The sequence below is a fragment of the Dreissena polymorpha genome, chromosome 3 (assembly GCF_020536995.1).
Source record: "Dreissena polymorpha isolate Duluth1 chromosome 3, UMN_Dpol_1.0, whole genome shotgun sequence".
In the NCBI taxonomy this organism is placed as follows: domain Eukaryota; kingdom Metazoa; phylum Mollusca; class Bivalvia; order Myida; family Dreissenidae; genus Dreissena; species Dreissena polymorpha.
In genome coordinates, this window is record NC_068357.1 from 92,618,638 (window position 1) to 92,644,533 (window position 25,896).

Here is a 25,896-nt window from a genome sequence, read left to right on the forward strand (position 1 = left end):
TGATGATGATGAGGAGGAGGAGAAAGAAGAAGAAGAAGATGATGATGATGATGGTGGTGGTGGTAGTGGTAGTGGTAGTGACGACGACGACGATGATGATGATTTTGATTATGATAATGAGATTTGAATTAAATTAATGCGCAAAGATTTTTCTTTTTAGCGGCCAAGTGCAGATATCTGCGCTCGGTCGCTGTAAGGGTTATGTAATATTTGCAATCTACATATTAGTCAATAGCAGATACCAAGCACCATATGTTTATGAGAAACAAAAGCAAAATATTGGCAATCGCTGAAATCTCGAATATGACTTAATCATTTTATTAAATGAAAACCGGTAACTATTTTAAACTGTTATTATATTGCAACAACATAGCGTTGTTTATCCAAAAGACCATTGTTATAATTACAGGGACGTCAATAGGCCAAACTATTCAGGAAATATTATTTGAGTCGTCAAGGATAGATTTTGAGATCAATGTACGTCCGATGAGATTTTAAGGGAGTTGGAGGCGTAGGGACAGATTCGTTCGAGTACGCGATCATTTGAGAACAAATAATGTTGTAGCTTTATCGGAATTCCGGAATTTTGCGATCGGTACCGATTTTTCCTGTTTCTTTTTTATTGATTCTGATAAGTTAGCGGCCGGCACGGACATGAATATTAACTGACGAAAACCTCTTCGCTACTTTCCGAAAATCTTCGACATGTTGCAAATATCCGTAATATTCCGCATTGTACCAGAAATTGCAACTAGAAAGACTACAATAAATCAATTAGCTACGGCTCGGGCGGGTATTTACCTTTTATCCCTGTAAGGGACCTAATGCCCCAGACTACCGGCTATTTTTTCCGGAATTCGAACTTGATACACTTGATATCCCTGAATTAAATATTAATATCCGCAATTTTGATCTCTAGAGTGCTGACTGTTAGTATTGTATTTGACTGGAATGACTGTCGATTATGTGTTTTTAAGATTAAAACAAGCTTACGAAGAACTTTGTGTTTGCTTTTTTGTACGCTTTCTTTTTTAAAATGTATTGTCCGCCACGGACGCAACAATTGACCAAATGTACCAGATTGTGGTCTCTTTAAAAAAGCTATGTTTCTACTGCCATGATATCTTTAACGAACTACACATTATTGATCGTGGAGGTTTTATACTCTTATTGAATCTGTTTCCCCAAAATATGCTCTTCTATTAGTAGATGTTTAGGTGACGATGTTCTAATTATAGATCTTACACGGCCAAGAAACACTAGATAGGTCTTTGCAAAGAGAGCTGTTGGATATCGTGAATGCGTTCAATGTGGCCTGTTTATTTCAGAAAGCTATGTGCAATGTTTTATGGGGATTTCTATCAAATTGCCAATTGCAAAATTTGATTTAATTCATTCGGACCTACAAGCGGGAAACTTCTTCATTAAAATTCAATGGGCTTTTAAGAAGTTCGTTGAAAGGCCAAATTTGACGTTAAACAGCAACGCCGAAAAAATTGCTACTCAGTCTTATTTATCACTTTTTTTGTAAGATTTACCAGTAGACTTTCTATAGTGAAATTAGGCAAACACACAGTGCCGACAAGTATGGAAGGGTATTTAGGTAAAAATTACATCCTTCTTTGTGACTGTGTCATGATTCTTGATGTTACTTTCAATTAGTATGTAGACACATTTTCATGCTTGATGACACTTACATCTTGCCTGATGTCCAATGTCTATTTACATTCTGCTTAATGGTATCATGCATGTGAACAGATGCAACATTCTTGTTCGTTCATTGCATGCTGCATATGTGTATGTTGGTTTGTGCAGAGAGACTTGTGCAATAGGCACAGTGCATAATGAAATCAAATATTAATGCGTTTAATAAATTAACGCGATGGCAAGATGTGAGTTTTAGCCAAGCACAAAGCAACATACTATCATGCATGATACAATGATGTCAATTGACAGTCATTCCGAAATGCTACGGAGGACTACGGAAATTTACGGCGTATAACGGAAATTGTATGTTGTAGGAGAAGTTGCGCCTCTATGTAAGATATTTGCTACTGAACCGAAATTAACCGCGTGTTTGTAGACTTAACTTTTTTTTGGTTAATGACTAACCATAATTTTTGTACAGTAATTTACCTTCAATAACCAAAGGAAGTCTATGGATATATTTCAATATATGCTACTAATGCATGTATGCAGAGCTCCAGATAAGACGCTTAAAGTCGTAAAAAATTGAATTAAATTTAGTAAAAAAGTAGACTTAAATTCTGTGCGTACGGTTACACATTGGAAAAATAAAATAAGAATTCAAAATGTGTGATCATGCGTAAAACTCAATATCAATGCATATAATGTAAACATTTTATCAATGAGTTCCCACTCGTCTAGGCCCTCATTACAATTATGAAATCAACAGCACTTTAACGTTATTATGAATAACAGACCATCTTTACAACAGGCGAAAAGCCGAACGTTTTCCATTATCTGGTCCTTTTATCGCAAAAAGTCTGCTGTAACCTGGCAATTGTCATGAGCTCTTCTTAGACTATAAACCTAAATGCGGATGTGCCAAAAATTATACTTACCTGAAAAAAAGAATTAATAATAGACTTAAAGGCTGGATTTTTTATAGAGTGTAAACCAAGATTTTGCTGAAAAAGTTATCTGGAACTTTGCATGTATGTTGAGAGGAAATCGATTACATAATTTCAAATTTACTAGAGTACTTTTATATTGCACCACATAAAATGCTATAAAACTATAATATTGAAGTGCACATATAAACTTTATTATAGATGGGTAGGTATTTCGTGTCAATCTCTTTCACATATGAAAGAGCTGTTGGTCATGCTGCTTTAAGTACATAAAGATGCATGAGACAATTTAGATTAAGCAAAATAAAACACTAGGTATTTGCCAAGAGTCAAATATATACGAGCAGTAAGAGCGTAATCGTGCGCAGCGAGACTTACTCATGTAGAATTGAAACTCTTATTGCTTTCTTTCGAAATAATTTCATGTGTCCGATCTAATATGCAATATGCCCGGTGTTTTTTTTATGCGGATTAATGTTCCGTTTTAGATCCATAATTAACGAATGCCTCAATATTTTCAAAAATTAACACCGGAATAATGTTCACCGACATTTTTTCATAGAGGTTCGATATAAATATTATAGAGCTTAACAAAAAATACATTAAGCCCTGTTCTCCCGGCACACGTGCTGGACACACAGGTGGTTAGCGTGTGGCTATGATAATAATTAGTGAAAACATCTTTTTGAATGATAATCATATTATAACGAAAAATCAAATTTTCTATAAAAAAAAATTCACTATCGTATTATATATAACAAGGTATCCAACTCGAAATCATCCGAAAACGGGGTGCATCGTTTTGAGCAGCCATTACTAAATTAATTTTGCAGCGATTTTCATGACCCGGTCTTATTCAACGCAGAAACGAATTTCCTTTTAGGAAATGTAGAAATCTTGTTAAATTTCTACACATGCTGGGTCAAATTTTAAGAAATAACGCTATACATAATTCGCTTGACCCAGTTGTGATCGATCAGACCGTATTTATGAATGAAATCTCCAGTTGTAAAGACACACCTCCGCATTGGAGCAATGAAATCACTCGTGTGTTTAAAATGTCAGTTGGTTGAAATGTATGTAAACAAAGGTTTCAAAATGCGCTGGACAGTTAGTTTTGATGCATAATGCAACGGCAAGCACGGTAAGAATGTTTTTTCATACGTTTTAATGAATTATGGTATCGAGGTTCGTGAACTTTGCAGGGAAAATGCCCTTTACTCCGTGAAGATTTCAGTCATGAATACTGTCTGCTCGATCACAGCTGGGCCACGCGAGTTGTGTATCGTGTTATTTCTTAAAAGTTGACCCAGTATTTGTAAAAATATTGCAAGACATATACATTTCCAGAAAGGAAATTTATTTCTGCGTTGAATAAGACCAAGATCGTGAAAAATCGCTGCAAAATTGATGAAGTAATGGCTGTTTAAAACGATGCATCCTGTTTTCGGATGATTTCGTGTTGGATACCTTGTTATATATATATATTTAACTTATTTTTTTAAAGAAAAGTTGATTTTTCGTTATAATATGATTACTTATCATTCCAAAAGATGTTTTCACTAATTATTAGTATAGCCACACGCTTACCACCTGTGGCTGGACATACACCTTTAAAAAACACTATACAAATTCAAGTACTTATGCACTTAATTGATTGTAAACAATGACGGTTGAAATCCGTGCGTGGGAATTTTTCTGGTAACCAAGAGCGACGTCAACGTTCATGACAAACCTGTTTATATGACATTTATTTATTTATTTTTTCCAACTTGATTGAAAATTATGTTTTATGATATTTAAATACATGTAGTAGAAGTAGTTGTTTTCTCAACGAGGAGTACAATAGTTGTACAGTACTAGACACGAGTACTTGTAACTTTCAGGTTTCTCTTTATACCACAGACATTATATAGTCATAAAATGATAAATATGTGTTTATAGAAATTGTAATTATAGCATGGTAAACAGACTAGAGAAATCTGAAAGTTTCACGCACAGGTCTGTGGCAATGCGGGTTTGGGCTACTTTATAAATATGAGGTCGATATGCAATGCACATCGGTAGATTACGTCTACTGTAATTATTTGGACTAGGGAAGGGCCACAATTCCAACACATCAGCCCCGTTATGTCCTGAATAAAATACATGTATAATTTCTTGAGTGCCAATTGCATCTTACAAATATCAATAACATTCACGGCAGTCAATTCATTGTGTAGGCCTACTGGTCTTCATGGCAATAATGAACGTATTTAGTTTAATGGAGATTATATAACAAAGGGAACTAATTCAGCTTATTCAGTTTACTAGTCAAAATGATTCGGATGTTTTCGCTTTTTTTCCGAAAAGTAATTTATTCAACATACGGAAAATAAACGCGCGACACCTGTTGTCATAATTTAGTAACTTGCATTCTGCTTACTGCCTGTTGCTAACTGCCGTTGTTAATGACGCTTAGTGGCAAAACCGATTATGACTGGTTTCTGGAATAATGAACACACAAACATTGGATAGTCACCAAGCATGTTGAAACAATCATCAAGTGTAACCGATAGAGAACAAGCATGTTGGAACTGTCATGAAGCATGTTAGAATAAACATCACGCATAATGTAAATATTCATCATGAATGATGTAATGTTGCAGCAATCATCAAGTATAAACGAATAGACAACAAGCATGTTAGAATTGTCATAAAGCAAATTAGAATAAGCATCAGTCATTATGTAAATATTCACCACGAATGATGTAATTTTTACCTAAATATCCTTCCATAGACATGTGTTGTTACTAAAATAGACATAGAGATTTGAGCATTGGGAGTGACCTAATCATACTGTGCTTTGGCAGTATTACGGAATACCGTTAGTGCCATCGTGGTTACACATTAAAATCCAGAGGGCGAGAACGCGAGAACGCGATAGTACGATGGCGACAGTGTGACAATACGATGATGACAGAGTGACAATACGATGGCGACAATGCGCTAGTACGATGGCGACAATGCGAGAACGCGATAATACGATGACGACAATCAGACAGTGCGATGACGACAGTGCGACAATACGATGGTGACAGTGAGATAGTACGATGGCGACAATGCTACAGTTCGATAGTGCGATAATACGATGACGACAGTGCGAAAATACGATGACGACAGTGCGAAAATACGATGGCGATAGCCGACAGTGCGATAGTACGATGGTGCCAATGCGATAACGCGATAGTATGATGGCGGCAATTCGAAAATGCGATGGCGACAGTGCGACAATACGATGGCGACAATGCGATAGAACGATGGCGACATTGCGATGATACCACGGCGACAGTACGATATGACTATCGCATTGTCGCCCCCGTACTATCGCACTGCCGCCATTGTATTGTCGCACTGTCGCATTGTCGTCATCGTACTAGCGCGTTTTCGCAATCGTACGAACGAATTGTCGCCATCGTATTGTCGCACTGTCGTCATCGTACTTTCGCGTTCTCGCATTCTCGCCCTCTTGATTTTAATGAGTAACCACGGTGGCCTTTACGGTATTTTGTACAGTAAAGTGCGTAAAATCTGGTTTGGAATAACAATTTATATGCCGAAAACAGATGTTGAAAACCCGACTTTGTTTTATAAATAGTAGTCTAAATATACAATGAGTTTTCCGAGCATTAAATGAACATATTAAAACAAAATTCATGTTCGTATCGGTTGAAGTTCTTGTTAATAGTAGAAGCAAAGAACATAATAAAACGCTATTTGGGCTTACTAATTTGAGGCAAGAAAAAACACATCGCGCTATTATATATAACATATAACGCGCATCCGCAAAGTTCGAGCGCTCGTCTCGGTGCCGTCGTTTCCGGTGAAAGTTTCGCACAGGAGCTACCGAGTTTGGATATGAGACCACGAATCATGGCTTGACTTTATATATCAGTCAGCGTAGAACCTGACCAGACTGCGCGGTTGGACAAGCTAGGATGGACCAACTTTGGCCGCATATGACATAAGACCCATTTTTGCATGACGCGGGTCATCTGACCTTTATAATGTGTATATAGCTTATAATGGAATTTGCACATAGTTTTTTGCATGGACTTATTGTTATGTTAATGTGTTGCACGCTTTCAAAAGCAGAGGGCATATATAAGATCAATTATACTACGGAGTTCATTTTCTGTTGCAAAATGAAATGTAATAAAGATTGTTAACCAGCGGTGTGTACAGTATGACAGCGTTGACTGTCTGCGATGCATTTATACTGGTTCTAAGCTGGCATACTCACCAATTGGACTCAACCATCTGCTCGAACAGAAATGATAAGTTCTACTAGCATAAACCTTTAATTGTAACTTATTTAAAAAATATTCATGTTATTTATATTATTCAATTTATTATTCATAATTATAATTATTATTTCCTTTATTGTTGTTTTTCGCATTAAGAAACTTATTCGGCTTACGAAACTGAAAAATCCCATTGGAAAAAAATCCCATGGGAGAAAAAAATCCCATGGGATTTTTTTTTCAAACACGACTAAACGCATTAAAATATCGTAGGTTGTTCATCATTTCACAAAATATGATGTTTCTGGAAGTTTTATGAATAAATCTCTCAAAATAAGAAAAAAATCCCATCTGATTTTTTTTCTCCCATTTTAAAATGGGATTTTTTTATTACTAAATATTTATATATATAATTTGCATAAGACCAATATACAGTCCTTAAATAACGTAAAAATACTTGCAAACGCAAATAAAACACTTTTTTTTAAATGTTCAAAATCCCATGGGATTTTTCTCCCATTTGCAAATTATGGAAGAAAAAAAATCCCATGGGATAAAATCCCATGGGAAAATCGAAAATCCCATGGGAAAAAGCAAAAATCCCATGGGAACCCCAACTTTGCTTATAAATTTCATAGTGAAGAAAACGCATTTTATGAGTGAAATTAACCAAATATTAATAAAAGATAAGACTTTTATCGCATACTATGTCTCAAAGTAGCGAATCTTTAAGAAAAGGGGTACTTAAGTTTGCGAAATTTCGGTTTCGCAAAGTTTTTCCGGTGGCCGTTTCTACCTTTGCAACGAAGAACGCGGTAAAGTATACGATAAGTGATAGGAATGTGACTCATGTGTACAAAACTAATGTTTTAAAGGATAATAAATATTGTTTCTATGAAACCAAACAAGTTCGAAGCGAATCAGGTCTTCATGTTTATAATTTGATAATATGGAATGTTTTTTTTTAAGATACTCCATTTCCTCCTCTGTCTAATTTAAAATGTATCATTGTATTGACTTGCTTTTCTAAAAAAAAAGAAGCTTCAATCTGTAAGTGATTTTTTGAATTTATTGGAGTATTTTAAACACGGTCACATTCTTCTCGAAACGGCATATGCATAGCAATAATGTTGAAAGCGATTCCATGGCTCAGATTTCACACCTGGCCTGGAGTTTTGCAACACACACGTGTTGATAGTTTATCATATTGCAACACTACCAACCAAATACGTATAAGAGGTAATATATTTTCAAGTAATGGCAAAATTAAATTTAAAGTTAAAGAACTTGAAGAATGCGTTTCACTTTAGTAATATTAATCTACTCAGTGGTTTAAAATGCACATGAGAAGAATAACTGCAACTTAATAAGGCGCGATACATAAAAAACAACCTCTCGTTTTTTATATCAAAATGGTGTAAAACCAAATCATCATGTAGTTAAAAACTCAGTTGGACAAACTATTAATGCACGTGTAAAAGCAATCTGTGAGATTGATTGCATTTAAATGTAGCTGTCCATATACACGGGCTATTTATAAGACCCCAACCGTTTTCACAGTTTTTATAGGTACATGTATACCCACCGACCGTCTATCCATCTGAATGTAAGTAACACTTCTGTTCGCAAAATTCTTCTTGTGATTTCCCAAGATAATAAAGAAGATACTTGGATGAACGTAGGTATACATCAGCAGACAAAAATAAAATGTGTAAAAAGTACACAAAATATTTGTATGAAGCTTGGTTAATTTTTTTATATTGCTCTGCGGATTATGCATTATCCATTATGGCAACGTAAATTATTATTAACAATTATATTGTTACTGAACAAAAATGCATACTCACATGATGTTTTTCTAACGATACATTAGATATAATAATAATACAAAGTATAGCTATGTTGCTGAAAACCATTGTAATAAATATCATTTATTGACGAATGGAAAAACTTAATGGTTATATGTATATGCTTAAAGTGATATTATCACGCCGGGTATGCGGATACTTTGATAACAGATGGCACTTCGATACCAGATAACAACAAACGCCACGCGCGAGAGTTGAGCTCTTCAGCTCTTTTGCATTTATGTTCTGTTCATTTGGTTTTCAGACACGTAACATTGTTTGGTCGATTAATGGCATAGTACTTCGTATTGCGGAGCAAGAAAGTCGTGAAAAAAAAGTGGATTATAAAAACAAAGAGATAAAATTTCATCGATAATCGTCATGAATTCGATGATCAGTACGTATTTCAACAAAATAAAAATACTTGGAAATAAATCAAGAACGTGTCGACTAATCGAAATAAAAGATCAATATGTCCATTAATGTTACAACATGTTAAATTTTAGTTGAATAATGTATTTGAGGAAATTCACATGTTTAAAGAGTAAGATGCCAAATTTTCATGGACACTTCTTTTACCGATCATCTCAAAGACAATGGCACTTCGATTCCAGATAACTCGTCACTTTTTACCAGATATAACACACTCGATTTAGTGAATCAGAAATGCAGATTTCGCTGTGAAATACTGCTATAGTAAGCAGGCAATGAATAAAAATTTATGTACTGACGTAAATTAAAAACAAATTACCGAAACATGTTCTTATTCCTTTGGAATATGATAATAAAAGGGAAAGAGAAGTTTAAAGGGAAGTGCTTCATATAAGTAGAGCTCAATATAAAGCGAGTTTTCCAATCTCTTTTAAATTGGGTGGCTACGCATTAGTATCGTCTTCATGATGCAATCCTAATGAGCACCAATGACAAAGGATTTTGTGAGGTGTATTGGCCGCTATAAGACCCCTTGCTCCCCTTATCTAGAGTCCTGCTATAAATTCAACTAAACAAAGTCGTGTTGATCCACATGATCCGTTGTATTTTCAATTATCTTAATCTCAATTTACCACATTAAAACAAGTTTATTATTAGGCAATTATTTTTAGTCGTCACTTTAAATGTATTACTTCAGAAATAAGAAGTTGAATCTTATTTAAAATGTGCACTTAGTAATTTAAGATTTTTGAAAAAGAACAACGCCATTGGTTATATTTTACATATGTATGTAATTACGTTATGCATAGATTCCCAATGTGTCGGGCTTGACAATGCAAATTGATTCGTACTTCAAAATGTTTGGTAAGAATAGCCATAATATACATACATGCATTTCAGGTAGAAGATATATCTCGGTTATCAGGGCCCGTATTCACCAGACATTTCTTAGACTTAAGTCTAAGAATAAAGAACATTCTTTAAATAAGAATATTAAAGAATTTCTTTAATATTTAGTCGAACGTGGTATTAACCACCTCTATCTACATCAGTATTCATATAGAACATTTTGTGAATTACATAATCACCAGTGGTAGCTTGTATATATCCAAACACTGAACGCATTTTTTTGGTTCTAAGTCTATTCTTTATTCTTAAGTCTATGAATGGATTGGTGATTACGGACCCAGAGTGCCCAATTTGTGGCAAGTCTCTGTTATCCGAAGTGCCCTATATCGGGAATCAAAGTATCCGCAACTTCATGAATACCACCTATTAAAACATGCTCCATCTTCGTTAATATGTCTTTGAATACTATCAAAATTGCAGTATTTGAAGACCAGTGATTATTCTACATGCTGGAATATCAAACAATTTCTTTTAATATTTCTAAGTAGTTTTATTTTGTTGAAATGTTTACTGTTCATCTAGTTCATGCTGTTTTCCGACCGAATTTTCTATTTATTGGGAAAAATCTTCCATTCTTCTGTGTTGACACTTTTTTGTTTTACGGATCATTTCGGCTTACAGGACTCACCAGTCATGTTAAATATCGAATATAATAGATACTATTTATAAGCAACAGGAAACAAGATGAGTTGCAGATAATTGGTCAGTAACCATATTTGAACTAACTCTTTTGACCTTTAATTCTTTTCAGCTCAATTCAACAGTGAAAAAATGTCAATAATATCACTTTAAAAGATTGCGTTTCATTATGAACGTTAACAATCGTACAGATTTAGGGAAATAAGAAGGCTTTTCTCATTTCTAATTGGTAGGGGTTTCACATGAACGGTATTCCGTACAGTTCTATCAATGTTTTGTCTATATAAGGTCTTACAATTCACATCATTCGTTTAGAATTCAAATATAATGTTTCACAAACATGCAGCATATTTTAAGGATGGCGTTCTGTGACATTTATTCTCATTTACTCACTTAGACGTCTTAACAGTTGTACGATATCTTTTGTTTTTAACGAAACCTTACACAAGACAAATATTTGGCTAGATTATTTAAATATATCGCATATTATAGTTGTTGTTTGTTTTCATCACGTTCAAAAGGCATATCGCTTGTCTTTAAAATACTTTCATCTATAACGGTATTTATCAAGTTCCATACAGCCCACTTGCAGAGGGCTTTGTGCAGACAAAATGTTCGAGTTTAAGTAAGTGATAGCATGTAGACGTTTGAGCCTGCACGGTCTTACTTACAAAAACGTTTATCATCATCAGATCAGGAGATGCGAGTAAAACTAGTTTATCTACTAGGTTAATGTCACACGTTGAGGACAACATTACATTTGGGTATATATGGCTTTTCCGCATTGTAACTTTTGTAATTCAGCATACAATATTTTATCCCACTTTTACAGCGAAATTGGTTGATTAAAGCCCCGTTTATTAAATTTCATCTATAATCAACGGCAAGGCTATAATCAATGGCACGAAATGACGTCATCAACTGCAGAACCGGGACTACTTTTTCCCACGCACCTCGTCACCTGTATTTGTCAAGTGCATCAATAAAAAAACAATCACAAAAGTTTGTCAATCTTAATGACCTTAAAACAAAGAAAAGTAGCAAAAAAAACGTGTTTCTTGTCATTTATTTTTATTAAAACCTCTAGTATTAGGTAAATTTAACACTATGCAAATAGGTAAAGTTGTTGTTGCTCCCCTTCGAAGAAGTCAGTTCGAGTTGCTCCCCTTTGACCGTAGAAAACAATCGTCTGGACCAAGAAATCCTGTGTTAATTTACAAGCTGTACTCGGATATGCGTCCATCTGATTTTTCTTCAAAGCATCTTTTCAACCTGGCAATACGCACAAATGACACTTCATCCCAGTGGTTCTTGCGTCAACAATTGGGTGTCAACAAGCTAGGTCAGATGCTGAAGGCCATGGCAAAAGACGCCGGCTTTCTCAAGCACAAGAGAATAACGAACCACTCAGTTTGCAAATTCCTGGTCCAAAAACTTCGAAATGCAAACATTCCACCCACTGAAACCATGGCCATAACAGGGCACAAAAATGTCCAGTCCATAACCAATTATTCCAACATATCTGTTGAACAGCAGCAAAAGTGTTCATTCTTGCTCAGTCCAGTAAATGTAACAATCCAACAGATTCCTCTTGTTCACCTTCATGCACCAAAACTATGGCCGAAATGCAGCCTAGACAACCACTGTCTACCGTCGAACAAGTTGATCTTGATGTTCGCCCCACCCAGTCACTTCAGCAGCAAATGTCTTTCTCTAGTTCGAACAACTTTGCCTCACAATTCTTTGGTGCCACTTACAACATTCAAAATGTATATAATTAGCTTAAATCCAAGTAATCTTTGTTATTTCGTCACGAAAATAACCACATATTATAACAAAGAAGCAAATATTGTGCACCTCGTGATCGACTTGATAGTTTGATATCGAAAGTGAATTGTGTGTGGTGTTAGACTACGTTGTAAACATATGTAGTTCCTTGTATATAACAACTTAATGTCATATTGATATCATAAAATTTTAAGATTTGCAATTCAATATGATTAAAATTGTAATGAATAACGCTCGACACTTTGTTACAGAACGATATTCTGATTTAAAACAAAGATTATTTGATCAGCGGTTATTTTTGGAACGCGGAGTAATACACTGACCTTGGTTACACTACAGTCATTATCAAAGTACGACAAACACTCATGAAAACTTATTTTGTTTAAATAAAAAAAGTTTACTGAATAAAAAATGGGATAAATAGAATAATAGGTCAGTGTTGATTATAGATCAGGTTTATCATGCTCGGCACGAAAACGAAAAAGCACTCGCCAAGGCTCGTGCTTTTTGTTTTCTAAGCCTCGCATGATAAACCTGATCTATAATCAACACTAACCTATTATTCTCTATATAATTAATTACCAAACATGATTACTTCTTGCGTGTAATACTGGTTCCGCTACATCAATCTTCCCCACTCACTTTTCACATCCTAATACATCAATGTTTTTGGTCGTCCATAACGAGCATTCGAAAACGCGTTAAAATGATATTAAATCAAAATCATTAGTGTAATGGTAAACGGAAACTGCTTACAGAACTAATACAATAATAGAACTATCCTTAAACAGGGACTACGTATGCCATTAACAATTAATAACGTACGAGGGAATTATGTCTTAATCTTTCTATATGGGGACTTATCAATTTTAATTGCAGAACCGGTGTTTTTGGACAGTGCAATTAACGAGATTATATTGCACTCTTCAATAATCCATTTTAATCAGGTCATTTTAACTCATAAATCCCAATCAAATAATCATTGATAACTGCAAAGGACTCAATTGGTATTTTACTATACACACTATCAACACATTTTCTAAATACGGTAACAGGTGACGCCCATATCCATATTATTCAAGCATGCGTTTGCTTCATCACAGTTGAACAGCGTACGAATATTGGCACTTATTTGATAATATCATGACATATCAATGTAGATTGACCACAATTCGTTTTATTTAGACTTAAGGTCAATGGATTCAGAGTAAGCATAACTGTTTGTGAAAAAATTTCTTTATCATATGCATCTTACAAAATTCCAGACAAAATGGATTTTTGTGCATCTTAATATGCAAATAGTTATTTGTGTGAGCCAGGAATAATGCAAAATATATTGATAGTTTGCGACTAAAACAATATATGCATAAGCAATCACCGACGTTGGAAGGCGCTTAATGTCCCAAAATCTCAATTAATCTTAATTTGTAAATATGTATTGATTGGGACAGAATTCAAATATAGAACCATTAGAAAACAACGTATCGTCGTAATGATGAAGTAGACGCATCTTAAGTTGTAAAAATATATACTTCCTAGATAACACACACTCATTACTAAAGTTGAAAGGATTTAGCGTAGAGTGATATGTTGAAGTATTAATATGTGTATAGCAATTCGTCAGATATTTAACAAATGCATTGAACGTTTACGTTAATCTGATATCTTCGAGAATTAACAGTGGTTTGCTTAAATATATATTTATTATGTAATGTTTTAATACTGTAAATTAATACAAATTTAAGTCGTATTGAGAAAAATATAACGAACGGTCACAGTTTTCAACACATTTTATTATGTTTATTTTGAAAATGGTAAAGATAAACACGTTTTACAACGTTTTGATTGCACATATGACATACAATCTATAGTGAGTTTGACTTTCGATGAATTAGTTAACGTCTTGAATCGGCAATGCCTCATTAAAAGCACGACACTGTATATTTTAAGCTGTGACATAATAATTAATTTGTTTTTATTTCAAAATTTAAACTATTGTTTCATTTGAGCTTAGTTTAGCATGCTCTAGTTTAAAGAATCACATAAGAAGAAGGATGAACGCGGATCCCGCTTAGTACATCACTCCGTTGTTTTTGTTATTATAAGCACGTTATAGACCCTTATAAAAGTCTTAACTAATGAATGGATTCAGAATGAAATATTGGGTGACATTTTGAAAATAAGTAGCTTACATTACAAAAAAGTGTCTGCCATTTCATTACATAGATTTACAGCCAATAATAACTGCATAGTTACATTAACTAATAAGATACTGAACAAACTAATTAATTACAGAAATAACAAATTACAGCAATTGATGCAACTAAAGAGTTTATATACAAATAATCATTTATCTTGAAGAAAATATTCAGATATCGTACAATGCGCTCATCCTTGAAAGCGAACTTGGGTCAGACGCACATCGCCGTCGATTCTGATCGTGTCGTACTTAGCGACGGGCTGCAGTCGATGGCGGAACTCAAACATATGCTGGTTGTTTATGGCAACCTGGTGAATAAAAAAGGAATAGTTGGGTCGTTATCACGTTTTACTTTTTTAATCGTCTGTTGTATATTATAAGCGGCTCTATGCAGTTTTTTAATAAAGGCGGCGTCCCTTAAATCGTCAAAAAAACGACATCATCAATACAACAAAAACTTCATCATTATGAATAACAATGTACTGTAATTAATTTTAAATCAGCGTGTTGTGCAGCTTTTTTTCTGAAATACGCCTTACGGTTTGATTGAGATCATCGTATATATGACGCTTGTTCTAATGTGTATGTTTATGGTTTGTGCTTAATATTACACACTATTGTAAAGATGTCTACCTTGAAGTGATGATGCTCAACTAATATCATAATTTCGAACGGAACGTTCGGTGCAAACGGAAAGTAAGGCACCGTCCTCTCCTCGGAACCCCAGCCTCCCTGCTTGTGGTTGCGAACTATGGTATTGGTGTCATTGTTGAACCAAAATCTGGCATCCACGCACATCGCAATTTCGTGGGGCTCATGGTGATTGCCTTGTTGGATGTACACGGTGAACCTAAAAAAAAAGAAGTTATATATACAGTCAATCTTGTACTTGCGACCACTTGAATTAAGCGCATTTTGTCTTATGCGACCACTTTAAATCCCGCCCGATCGTTTTAACTATATTTTCATATTGTATTAAGCGACTTTTGTCTTACACGACCAGCGGCCGCTGATTTTAGTGTATTTTGATGCCCGAGTCTTGACCGCTTTAAGGTAAAAATGGTAAATCTGTTGACCGTTCAGGGACAAATCAGTGTTGATTGTTTATCTAAGCCGATAACGTGAACGATTAACCTTTGTTTTGATTTCACACTAGCCATTTTTCTTTGTCTCGATGACCGGTTCTGACCGGCGTTAATGCTGACTGCGTATCAATTTTTGGTGTCGAATAATACAGTGAGGTATTGCAAACAGTCTACGGGTTAAAGCGATTACTATCTGGGACGTTAAGTGACAAATTTAATCGCCGGTTTTATTGCAGAAACAATGCACCGACGCGACAAACATTTTCACAGTGTTCTCAACAGGTGTAAAAAATAAACTAATAATCGAAAACATGTAGCGAAATCTGTTCATTAAAAAATGTAATTGTTATTATGCTAATTAGTTTGTGTTAGCAAATTTTCCAATCAGGCGTGTTTATTTAGTTTTCAAACAAGGTGTTTTATTTATTTTCCTATGTACCATAATCGAGTCAGATATATATAAGCTTTCATGCAGAAATTAAAATGTCAAAACGGAGAGTATTAACGTTAAATGAGAAAATTCGGGTATTGGAAGTGTCGAAGAGTAAACGTGCACGTTAATTTAATCGCGAATGAGTTTGGAGTCGGAAAACCCCATTCTCCGTGCAAACCATTTACATTGTATTTAGAATTAGAGAGAACAACTACAACTTATTTTAAGTAAAAAATTGTTTTATTCATTTTATTTATATTAAGATTCATTTGATTACAAAAGCAGAAATCGCTGTTTCAAAAGAAGATAATCCATCCGATCTCTGGATTTAAAATCAAAGGTCCGCATTCATCACAAATGGCCTTTTTTAATTAAAAAACCATTTTATTAAGAGACCACTTTTGGTTACTCCCTTTAGTGGTCTTTAAATACAAGATTGACTGTACTGTTTGAGCTCGTTTATAATAAATAGATGTAGTGCTAAGCTGTTTGAATACTAGGCAAGACATTACAGTGATAACATCCACCTCGTTTTTGCTATGATCTTTAACATTGGAAGTTTTGTGCCGCAAGTATATTGTTAAAGACGTGCATCAAATGAAATAAAAGGCCAACGACATATACACACACACTAAGCCCAGAAATATGTTAACACCTCAAACGGTGAAGTGACCGCAATCGAAATATTTACCAATGTGTAAAAGGTGCGACTCACTTTATTGGACACATCGCGATTTATACATGTAAATTGCAAGTGTATTGATGATTTCATACATTCTATTACGATCAGTAAATTTATACTCAACATATCGTGACGGTCTTAAGAGCAAGAAACATTATGACAATTTTCCCGACACAAACCTGGACGGATTAGGAAACGGAATGCCGTGGATGACAATCATCTTGTTGGGATATAGACCGCCGATATGATGAACAAACGGAACGGGCTGGAAAACGACGATGATCAAGTTACAAGACACGCTTTATATGCAAAGTGGTTTGTAATGAACTAAGCAGCGCAGTGATACATTAAGAGGTATCACATTGTTATAGAAATGCATCCTTATAACAGGAAACGCTTTATGAAAAAATACATCATCAACATTTCATTTATTAATTGTCTTTCCTAAATATATTGAGTGACATACCGTTTTAATAAAGTTAACAGTTAAAATTCTTACAGGATTATGTATTGGATTAGAACCAGGAAAACTCGGTGCCTGAAACAAAGGTACAACAAATTCAAGAATCATTCACGTTTATCGGTCGTCAGCATAATGTCAACATTATGCAAAGGTATCACCAAGAATACACACATCTGATTGTCGCTGTTTCATTTACAGTAGACAGATAAATGGGACATTATAAAAAATTCTTATTTCGAATGTTTTGTCAGCGAGTGTTATTTTAATTGTTAGTTGTATAGTATTTAACATAATTCCCGGAAAACCCAATGGACGAATGGCATTTAAAGATGCAAAAATCGTAGAGAAACATTCTGTCTGCATTTATACAAAATGCTTATTATGCATAAAAAGTAAGATGATGATTTACAAACAATGCTAATTCAGAAGCCATTGACTTTTAGACTGAATTAAACGCGTCATGCTTTGTCCACATTGATATGTCTGTCTATATATATTTAAATACAGTGTCAATGTCCAAACTCTGTTTTAATGTAACCTGTAAAGCACCAAAGCTCAGGACCATGCAGGGGCATGCGTTTTCAGAAATGTCTGGGCTACCTCGATGCAGTTTTAAATGCATAAATTCAATATATGTGCCTAGCGGTTTAATAAAACAATTTTTCTCTGTATACAAATGAGGGAATCATATAACTACTGAGGCATAATTTCAAAAAAAGAGATCCAGAGTATGTTTGTATATTACTTATAAACATTGAGATTTCAAAGATTGTTGAAGTTTCCATTTATTTAATATATTCCCCCCCCCCGCTAACCTATATATGGATGCGTTTCGAAGCACTTTAGACAAAGGTTACACTATAACTTTTTTATGAAATAGGTCAAGTGGTTTAAGACGAGATGAAGCAAATAGTTAACGACAGATGAAGAAAGATAACGTCACAAGACGCACGTCGATGGAAGCTCAAAATGGGAAGTTCGTGCTTAGTTGATGAAATAATTTAATAGTAAATGATAATAGAGTGTTTCATGTGATGGATTTTTTAAATAGGATAGCCCCGGTTCCAAGGATAGCAATCATTAATTATTTCAGGTAGATTCTTCTTTTGTAACGGTTTTATAACGAACAATACAGCAGATTGACAGGTTAAACCTCAGCCAAGAAATAACCTTCTATCTCAAAGATTGTGCAACAAACTAGTTTACTAATTCTATACCTATTAAATGTATCCATAAATAATAAAGAATCTTTCGATACAATCATTGGCTTAAAACATGGTACGCATTACCAGTAAATGCTAGTGCGTTTCTTAAGTCTTTTTCCTTGGATACAAATGTTGCAGTAAACCAACAGACATATCATTAAATACTAACGGATAGAGCATACACTTAACAAATCATGGTTTGAGGGGTAATACGAGGAAGACATTGTTGATTAAGGGAATATTGCCATGGGACCTACATGATGTGGATTCATCATTTCACTCAATACCGCTCCAGCAAACTTTCCCAGGGCTGCGCCTATTCCCCCACCGTGACCGTGGTGTGGGGCATGATGGTGGTGATGCGGGGAATGGTGATGATGTCCCTACATTTGAACAGTTGCAAAAAGACATAGATAGCACCGCTACTCTGCTTGTATGACGCTGTTGTGTTTGTTTTCCAAATAGTTTAAGTAAATTGACTGGACTTAGAAAACTTCTGTTTATCAGTTACCACTGAAACATAAACCCATAATTTGTAAACTCGGTCGTTTATTGACATGTAGCAACTGGTCAATTGCCACGGAGTGTTTGTTGTTTGTATATACCTTTATATAATCTGACTTAAGACACGGTTGTATTTAGGTATCAAATACAGAAAACAATATATGAATTACTTATCTCACAGAGTGGAATCTTTATCCAATTTAAACTAACATTTAAATGCCGTCATTATGGCTTTATGATATCATGTATCTGCGTAGTTCAAATAATGTTATGTTTATGTTCGAAATGTGTAGTTTGTTATAATTTAAGATCGTAAGAATATATAATATAAATCATCTGTTTCATGAAAGTGGCGTTCTGTTGGTTTGTATTATACTCATTTATGTTATGAAATACTACGACACACGTTCAACACGCGCGATAAACCCCATCCGTAGACCATAATCATGCAATATTACCTATTTATCTTGCTAAAGCCTAGTAGTCCGCTGTTGAATATTATTCGGTGTTCGTGAATACTTCTTTGTAACGAAGTGTACATCTGATGTACGGTGTGATCACGAAGATTGTCAAGACACGATGGCAAGATACATAATTCCTATACGCTTCAAATGTTGATAAATTAATTAAGCAACACAAGAAATGTAAGTACAATGAACTGATAAAATATACACGATTTTTCCTAGACTTACATGCCCATGACCTCCTTCGAAACGGACCTCATTGACTCGAATGCCTTGCTCCAATGTTATGTGAGTCACCTGGTGTTTGGGCACGCGGTGGTTGTAGTCGCAGAAGTGGCGGCCGTTAACGTTGATCTATTGAAAATACGACAGTTAGATCATGAACGTCTGTTTGACGACGTAGGATAAATTTCCTTCTTCGAGTGATTCAGCATTCAAATATAATTGTTGATTGTTTCAGGATGACGTATGTATAAAATACATTTATAGGCATAAATCAAACAACATCAAATGACCCAGAACGATTATGCGGGTATGAGCGGAATATAAATCTTAACCAAACAAACCGCTACTGATACAATATCAAAACCTTAAGTTTACCATTTGTGAAATTTTAAACAAAAGATACTTGCATCTTTTTTTAAGTATTGCCTATTTTTAGTAAAGTGTCAATCACTTTATCGATAGTTGTAATATTAAAAACATAACATAGTTTTAGTATTTGCGGGCGTGTGCAAGTTGAACAACTGTGTGTGATTTATACCGAATAATGATGCGGCTTGACATGTATTGCGATATCAACGTGTTGCCCTTGATGGAAAGGGAAACCACCGTGTCTCTCCTCTGCGCCCCATGATCCGTATTGCAAACTGTTGCGGATGACCTGAACAAAGCCCAGTAATAAACAGTCAAATAATGCTTCGTTAAGGAGATGATCTTAATAATAATTTAGAAGTTATATGTATACTTTTGTATAGTGTTCAAACTTCTGCTATGTCATGTAATCCAAAATCACAAAGATAATTCTTGCCCTTAAGGTAGCGCACCTCTAATGATTTCCCGCGATTTCTTCGAAGGTTGAAGAGCCTACTATTAGGTGCCGTAGCCTAGTGGTTAAGGCGATAGACTAGAAATCTTTTGGGATATTCCCGCGCAGGTTCGAATCCTGCCGACGACGTATACTTTTTTGCGAAGCGTTTTATTTATTTTCTAACGTAATTTGATTTAATATGGCATATAAGCTATATTTATTGTTAAATATGTTGCAATTTTTATGCACATTCTTCAATTTTAAAATTAAAACAACGTTATGGCGAAATTGGGTGATTTACTGTTGAAAATACGAACCATGCATGTTGCATTTTTATTTTTATTTCAAAAAGTAAACGGTAAATCTGTCTAGTTCTTGGATTTTTGCTGTATATAGTGTTTCTAAAAAAAACTAAGTATAAAATATGACTTAAATGATACTATTTTGAATTTTATGACACTTTGATTTTAACCGACCCAATTTTTACTTGGCTGAAATCACTTACATTTCATGGCGCTCTTCCATAGATAAAAATTTGTAAAAAATAAATGTCTGTAAAAGAATACTTATTTCATTTTGTTTAAACTTTAAACACCTTTACAGCATCTGTACACACCAACTGCATGCCCATATTTGGAAATTTGAATGAATTATGGAACTTTTATATACCCCAGGGGTGAAAATAAACTGGACAAAAGCCGAGCGTGGGCGTGGTTTTGAAAAAATCGGTATATTTTTTTTAAAAGCATGGAAAGCCTACCTACAAATTTGCATGTTGTTCAGTGAAATGATGCTGATTAAGAAAATAATTAATTAGATTATATTTGGATATGTGCCCATTAGAGGTGCGCTACCTTAATAAGATAGCAACTTTGATAACAAAATTTACAATCAAAGAAATATTACCGAGCCTTCATTGAAACGTGGATTGAACGCTAGGGCACATTCACTTCGGGGATCAATACTTCCACCACATTGTAAGCCCACCAAAAATCTGTTAACAATAAGTAAACATGCATTAAACTTTCAGCTACTGCAACAACAGGAAATGACAAATCTCATTCACCATAAAAACATATATTAAAATACATGTATGATTCACGTTAAACAAATCTTTTCATAGCGTAATAAAAAGTTATGCGTCATTATTTGTGAAACTGTTATTTCGAAATCGCTTTACTACGCGATATTATCTTGCAGGGAAAGTTCATACGTGTGAGTGATAATCATTATCAGCAACGGCCAGTACAACATTTTGCAATCGATAATGTGGTTAACCTTTAATTCAGAACTGACGATAACACAGCGATACGGACGATGTATAGGAACGTCTTCAGCAAGTTTAACTGATTGTTTGTGCAATAACATTTCGCAAAACCACACACCACATTTCGCAAACTACATTTCGAAATAACGGAAACGTGAACTTAATGGCTGAGACATAATTGACAATTATTCATAAATACTTATTGTTTTTCTGTGGTTTATATGAATAAATCCGTGCTTACGGGACGATAACTCACTGTTACAACTAGTGAAATATAACAGTGAACATTAGCGACGATTGCCACTGTTTAAATGTGAAAACAAAACATCTTGAAGTTCTTTACTTTATGACTTAAATCTATCAGCGAAACTCTTTAGTTTAACTTTGTTTAAATGTATATAACGGCTGGAAAAATCATTACATATCGCCCACTTTCTGCAAAAAGGTATCATATGACATTGAAATTAGAAAAAAGGTTGTACCTTTTTGCACCAATGGGGGCGATATACATGTTGTTTCTTGTAGATTATCGATTGCAAATATATTGAAAACAATGTGAGACTTTGTACCGCAAACATTCTTAGTTTATTGGGCGTTATCAATGTTGCCTGGTATACACATACACTATTATACATTTCTGAGGCGTGTTGTCTTTACTCACCCGTTATGGTGGTGCTCGGCCGTGCCGCTGACATGTATAACTAATCCATCGTATACTCCTCCAGGAATATGACCCACGTACGGAGTTGCCTAAAATCAAAAACCTCTGTGTTTTTGATGAATTGTAAAGAGCATATGTTTGTGGAAATACATACACAGAGTGGTTGCACACAAAAAAACACAGTGTTTACGGTAGAAAATCATTCACAGAGTGTTTACATAAGAAATATATAAACAGAGTGACGACAAAAGAAAAATGTACACATATTGTCTTCACAAAAATTACATACACATACAGTGTAGTATACAGAATTACATATGTACATTAATTATAATATGAAAGTCAAGTTTGAAAGAATAACATAAATATGGTTATCCTTGCATTATAAAATAATTGTTAACAACAGTGGTTACTTAAACGAACACTTTGGAGAACAGTGATTCCAGCTCTTGTCACAGTTCTTACAAACCTAATGAAAGTTGTGTTTGTGGTGATGATGATGATTATTATTATTGTTATTAGTATCATTATAATTATGAGGCATTTTATTTTTATTATTTTTATACACACTATGATGATGATGACCATCATCATCATCATCATGACCATCATAAAAAAGAATTAACAGAAGAAGAGGAAAAAGAAAATGATAATACGGGTGATGAAATGATGACGATGATGATGATGATGATGATGATGATGATGATGATGATGATGATGATGATGATGATGATGATGATGATGACGACGACGACGACGACGATGCCGATGATGATGTTAACAATAGGAAGAATAAGAATAAGAATATTATGATGATGATGATGATGATGATGATGATGATGATGATGATGATGCTGATGCTGATGCTGATGATTATGATGATGATGATGATGATGATGATGATGATGATGATGATGATGATGATGATGATGATGATGATGATGACGAAGACGAGGATGACGATGATGATGATGATGATGATGATGATGATGATGATGATGATGATGATGATGATGATGATGATGATGATGATAACAATAGGAAGAATAAGAATTAGAATAAGATGATGATGATGATGATGATGATGATGATGATGAGGAGGAGGAGGAGGAGGAGGAGGAGGAGGAGGAGGAGGAGGAGGACAAGAAAAAAGACAAAATTACCGGATTTCGAATAACGTTTGCCATCCCTTGCTTGCTTGGTAGTTCCAACTCTGGCGTGATAGTCAGTCTCATGTGACTAGGAAGATATCAACCGACCCTTATATCACGCGAAACCGAGTTATCTTTCGCCGCTGTGTGTGTATAACTTGTAAGAGTCAATCTATCACTACGGAATACCACATTTGACTTCCGCGTCAACATTTAATGTTTACAACAATCAATTTAATTGAAAACGTGTGTAACACTTAGTCTATTAAGAACCGTGTCAAGTCGCCCGTGGCGCAGAGTCACAGATATATTAGAAAGTGTGACGTTAATTACATACAAGTGTAACTACATTGTATATTTAGACTTGCTAATACACAACAACGACTTATCTGTTCAGTAAAAAGGAATAATGTTTCACATTAGGGATGTTTAAGTCAGTTGTTTGGCCTCTGTTTACGTTCATATACCAGCTGTAAATGAATTTATAAAGGATATTAACTAGACAAGTGTCAAAATCGCACGCCCGAAAGTATTCAATAATAACAAACTATATTGTTTATTCAATGCTTATTAAAGATTAAGACGATTTGCCGTTTACGACACATAATACTCGATTTTTAGTTGTTCGCAAGAACAAATAAGGTTAATGGTTGTGTTTTGAAAATCGGTACGCAGATCAGTACCGTTCACAAAATCACTCAAAAATCATAGATTGAAGGCAATCCGCGCCGAAAAATAGTTCGCGGAGGTATACTTTACGTAATTAAAACTATTGCACTATGCTGGTCACTTGGAGGTTACAGTATACTAAAAAATCGATTTATGTAGGGCTGTACTCTCTAAAAAAATATCAATGTTGACTCGAAGGCATGTTTTACACTTTAAACTGTTGTTCGGGTTTAATCGTTCGGAGATAGTGGTAGGGCATGAATAGGTGTTCACTACTAAATCCCTGAAATATGATAAACTTAGAGACCATAGTAAAGCATTGCACTGAAAAAGGTTACATTCCACTAAGAAACGGCCGAAAAAAATAAGTTGCAAAAACAGTCAATTTTGATTTGTGTCGAGTTATTTCTTGGTTTGAACATGACATATCTTTTTATTGCATATTGCATATATCGATTCTGCTTAGAATTGCCTTTAAGAAAAGGTATGGTTATGGGGGTCTCTATGTGCAAAATGTTGCATTTATTTTCGATTAAAGTTGTCGCTTTTACATTGAATTATATAGGGAAACTTTTTAGTATATTATGACCTAGGAGAAAGAATTCGCGGCGCGGAACAGTATACTTTACATTAAAGTTTTTCCCAATGAAAATAGTCCACCGCGTGTTACGTTATATTCGCGTATCATAGCTCTCCTTAACGGTCACAGGAGCAGGTCAGCCAATGGATGCATTCGCGAAGACGCATCTGGACTTCTAAATGAACTCTGAAATACACACAAACACATGCGCAGATGAGGCTATGAGTTACCAAACTTAAAACCAGCCGATTCTTTATCAGTTGAAAGGGAGAAAAAAAGGAAAAATCTAATACTATTTTGTATGCGATCGATACAACCATCTTGTCATTGTGTAAAGCAAACAATATTAAAAGAAAAATGTTTTATTAAAAAATGCAAATATATTGCATATCATTATTGTTTCATGAGAGTAAAACACACTTCATTGGGATAATTCGTGACAATCGGAAAGTATTTATCCATATTCGCTAAAATTCAAAGGCAAGCAACAAAATTGTTTGATTCGATTATTTAGATATTATTGTGTGTGATATATGATTAAATTATTCTACGCATTTTGACTCGGTAATCGGTCACTAAATCGTCCGGGGAAGACATTATGGACTATCGATAACCGTTGATAACACAGTATTTCTGTCAAGATGGGGAAACAAAAATTTCCAAAATTATATTGCATCGTCATGATAAGACGAAAATCGTTTCATTATCTAACCACAAAGGTTTTCCGTACTCGTTCAGTATGAATGAAAATCGTTCTTGAAAGACTGAATGGGCTACCGAAAGTGGCCAGTTTGCTATAAAAACACAGTTTGACTTCAATTTTCTTTCCAAAAGTATTGTGCTAAGATGTTCCATTTACAAGAAACAAGTATATTTTTATAGACCGGCGTCATGCGAAAATGGGTCTTACGTCATATGCGGCTAGCATAGCTTTGGTCCAGCCTGTGCATCTCGCAGTAGGTCAGGAGATACCTAATGAGACCACAAAACCGTGCGTAATTTATAGCGGA

General features: G+C 34.7%; 1 protein-coding gene across 2 annotated transcripts; it reads right to left on the reverse strand.

The window, feature by feature from the left end:
- Nucleotides 1-14,264: 14,264 nt before the first annotated feature.
- On the reverse strand, nucleotides 14,265-23,817 carry LOC127875311 (galectin-6-like). Of its 2 annotated transcripts, XM_052420282.1 has the most exons (10): nucleotides 23,650-23,817; nucleotides 22,487-22,575; nucleotides 21,465-21,552; nucleotides 20,292-20,411; nucleotides 19,757-19,882; nucleotides 18,818-18,943; nucleotides 17,392-17,430; nucleotides 17,072-17,157; nucleotides 15,326-15,542; nucleotides 14,265-15,000 (listed from the first exon to the last, which is right to left on the reverse strand). In XM_052420282.1, exons 1-10 carry the CDS (start codon nucleotides 23,719-23,721, stop codon nucleotides 14,881-14,883), a joined length of 1,083 nt encoding a protein of 360 aa, XP_052276242.1. In that variant the 5' UTR covers nucleotides 23,722-23,817; the 3' UTR covers nucleotides 14,265-14,880. The 2 variants fall into 2 exon arrangements, with proteins under 2 accessions (XP_052276242.1, XP_052276243.1); XM_052420283.1 differs by lacking the exon at nucleotides 18,818-18,943.
- Nucleotides 23,818-25,896: the final 2,079 nt, after the last annotated feature.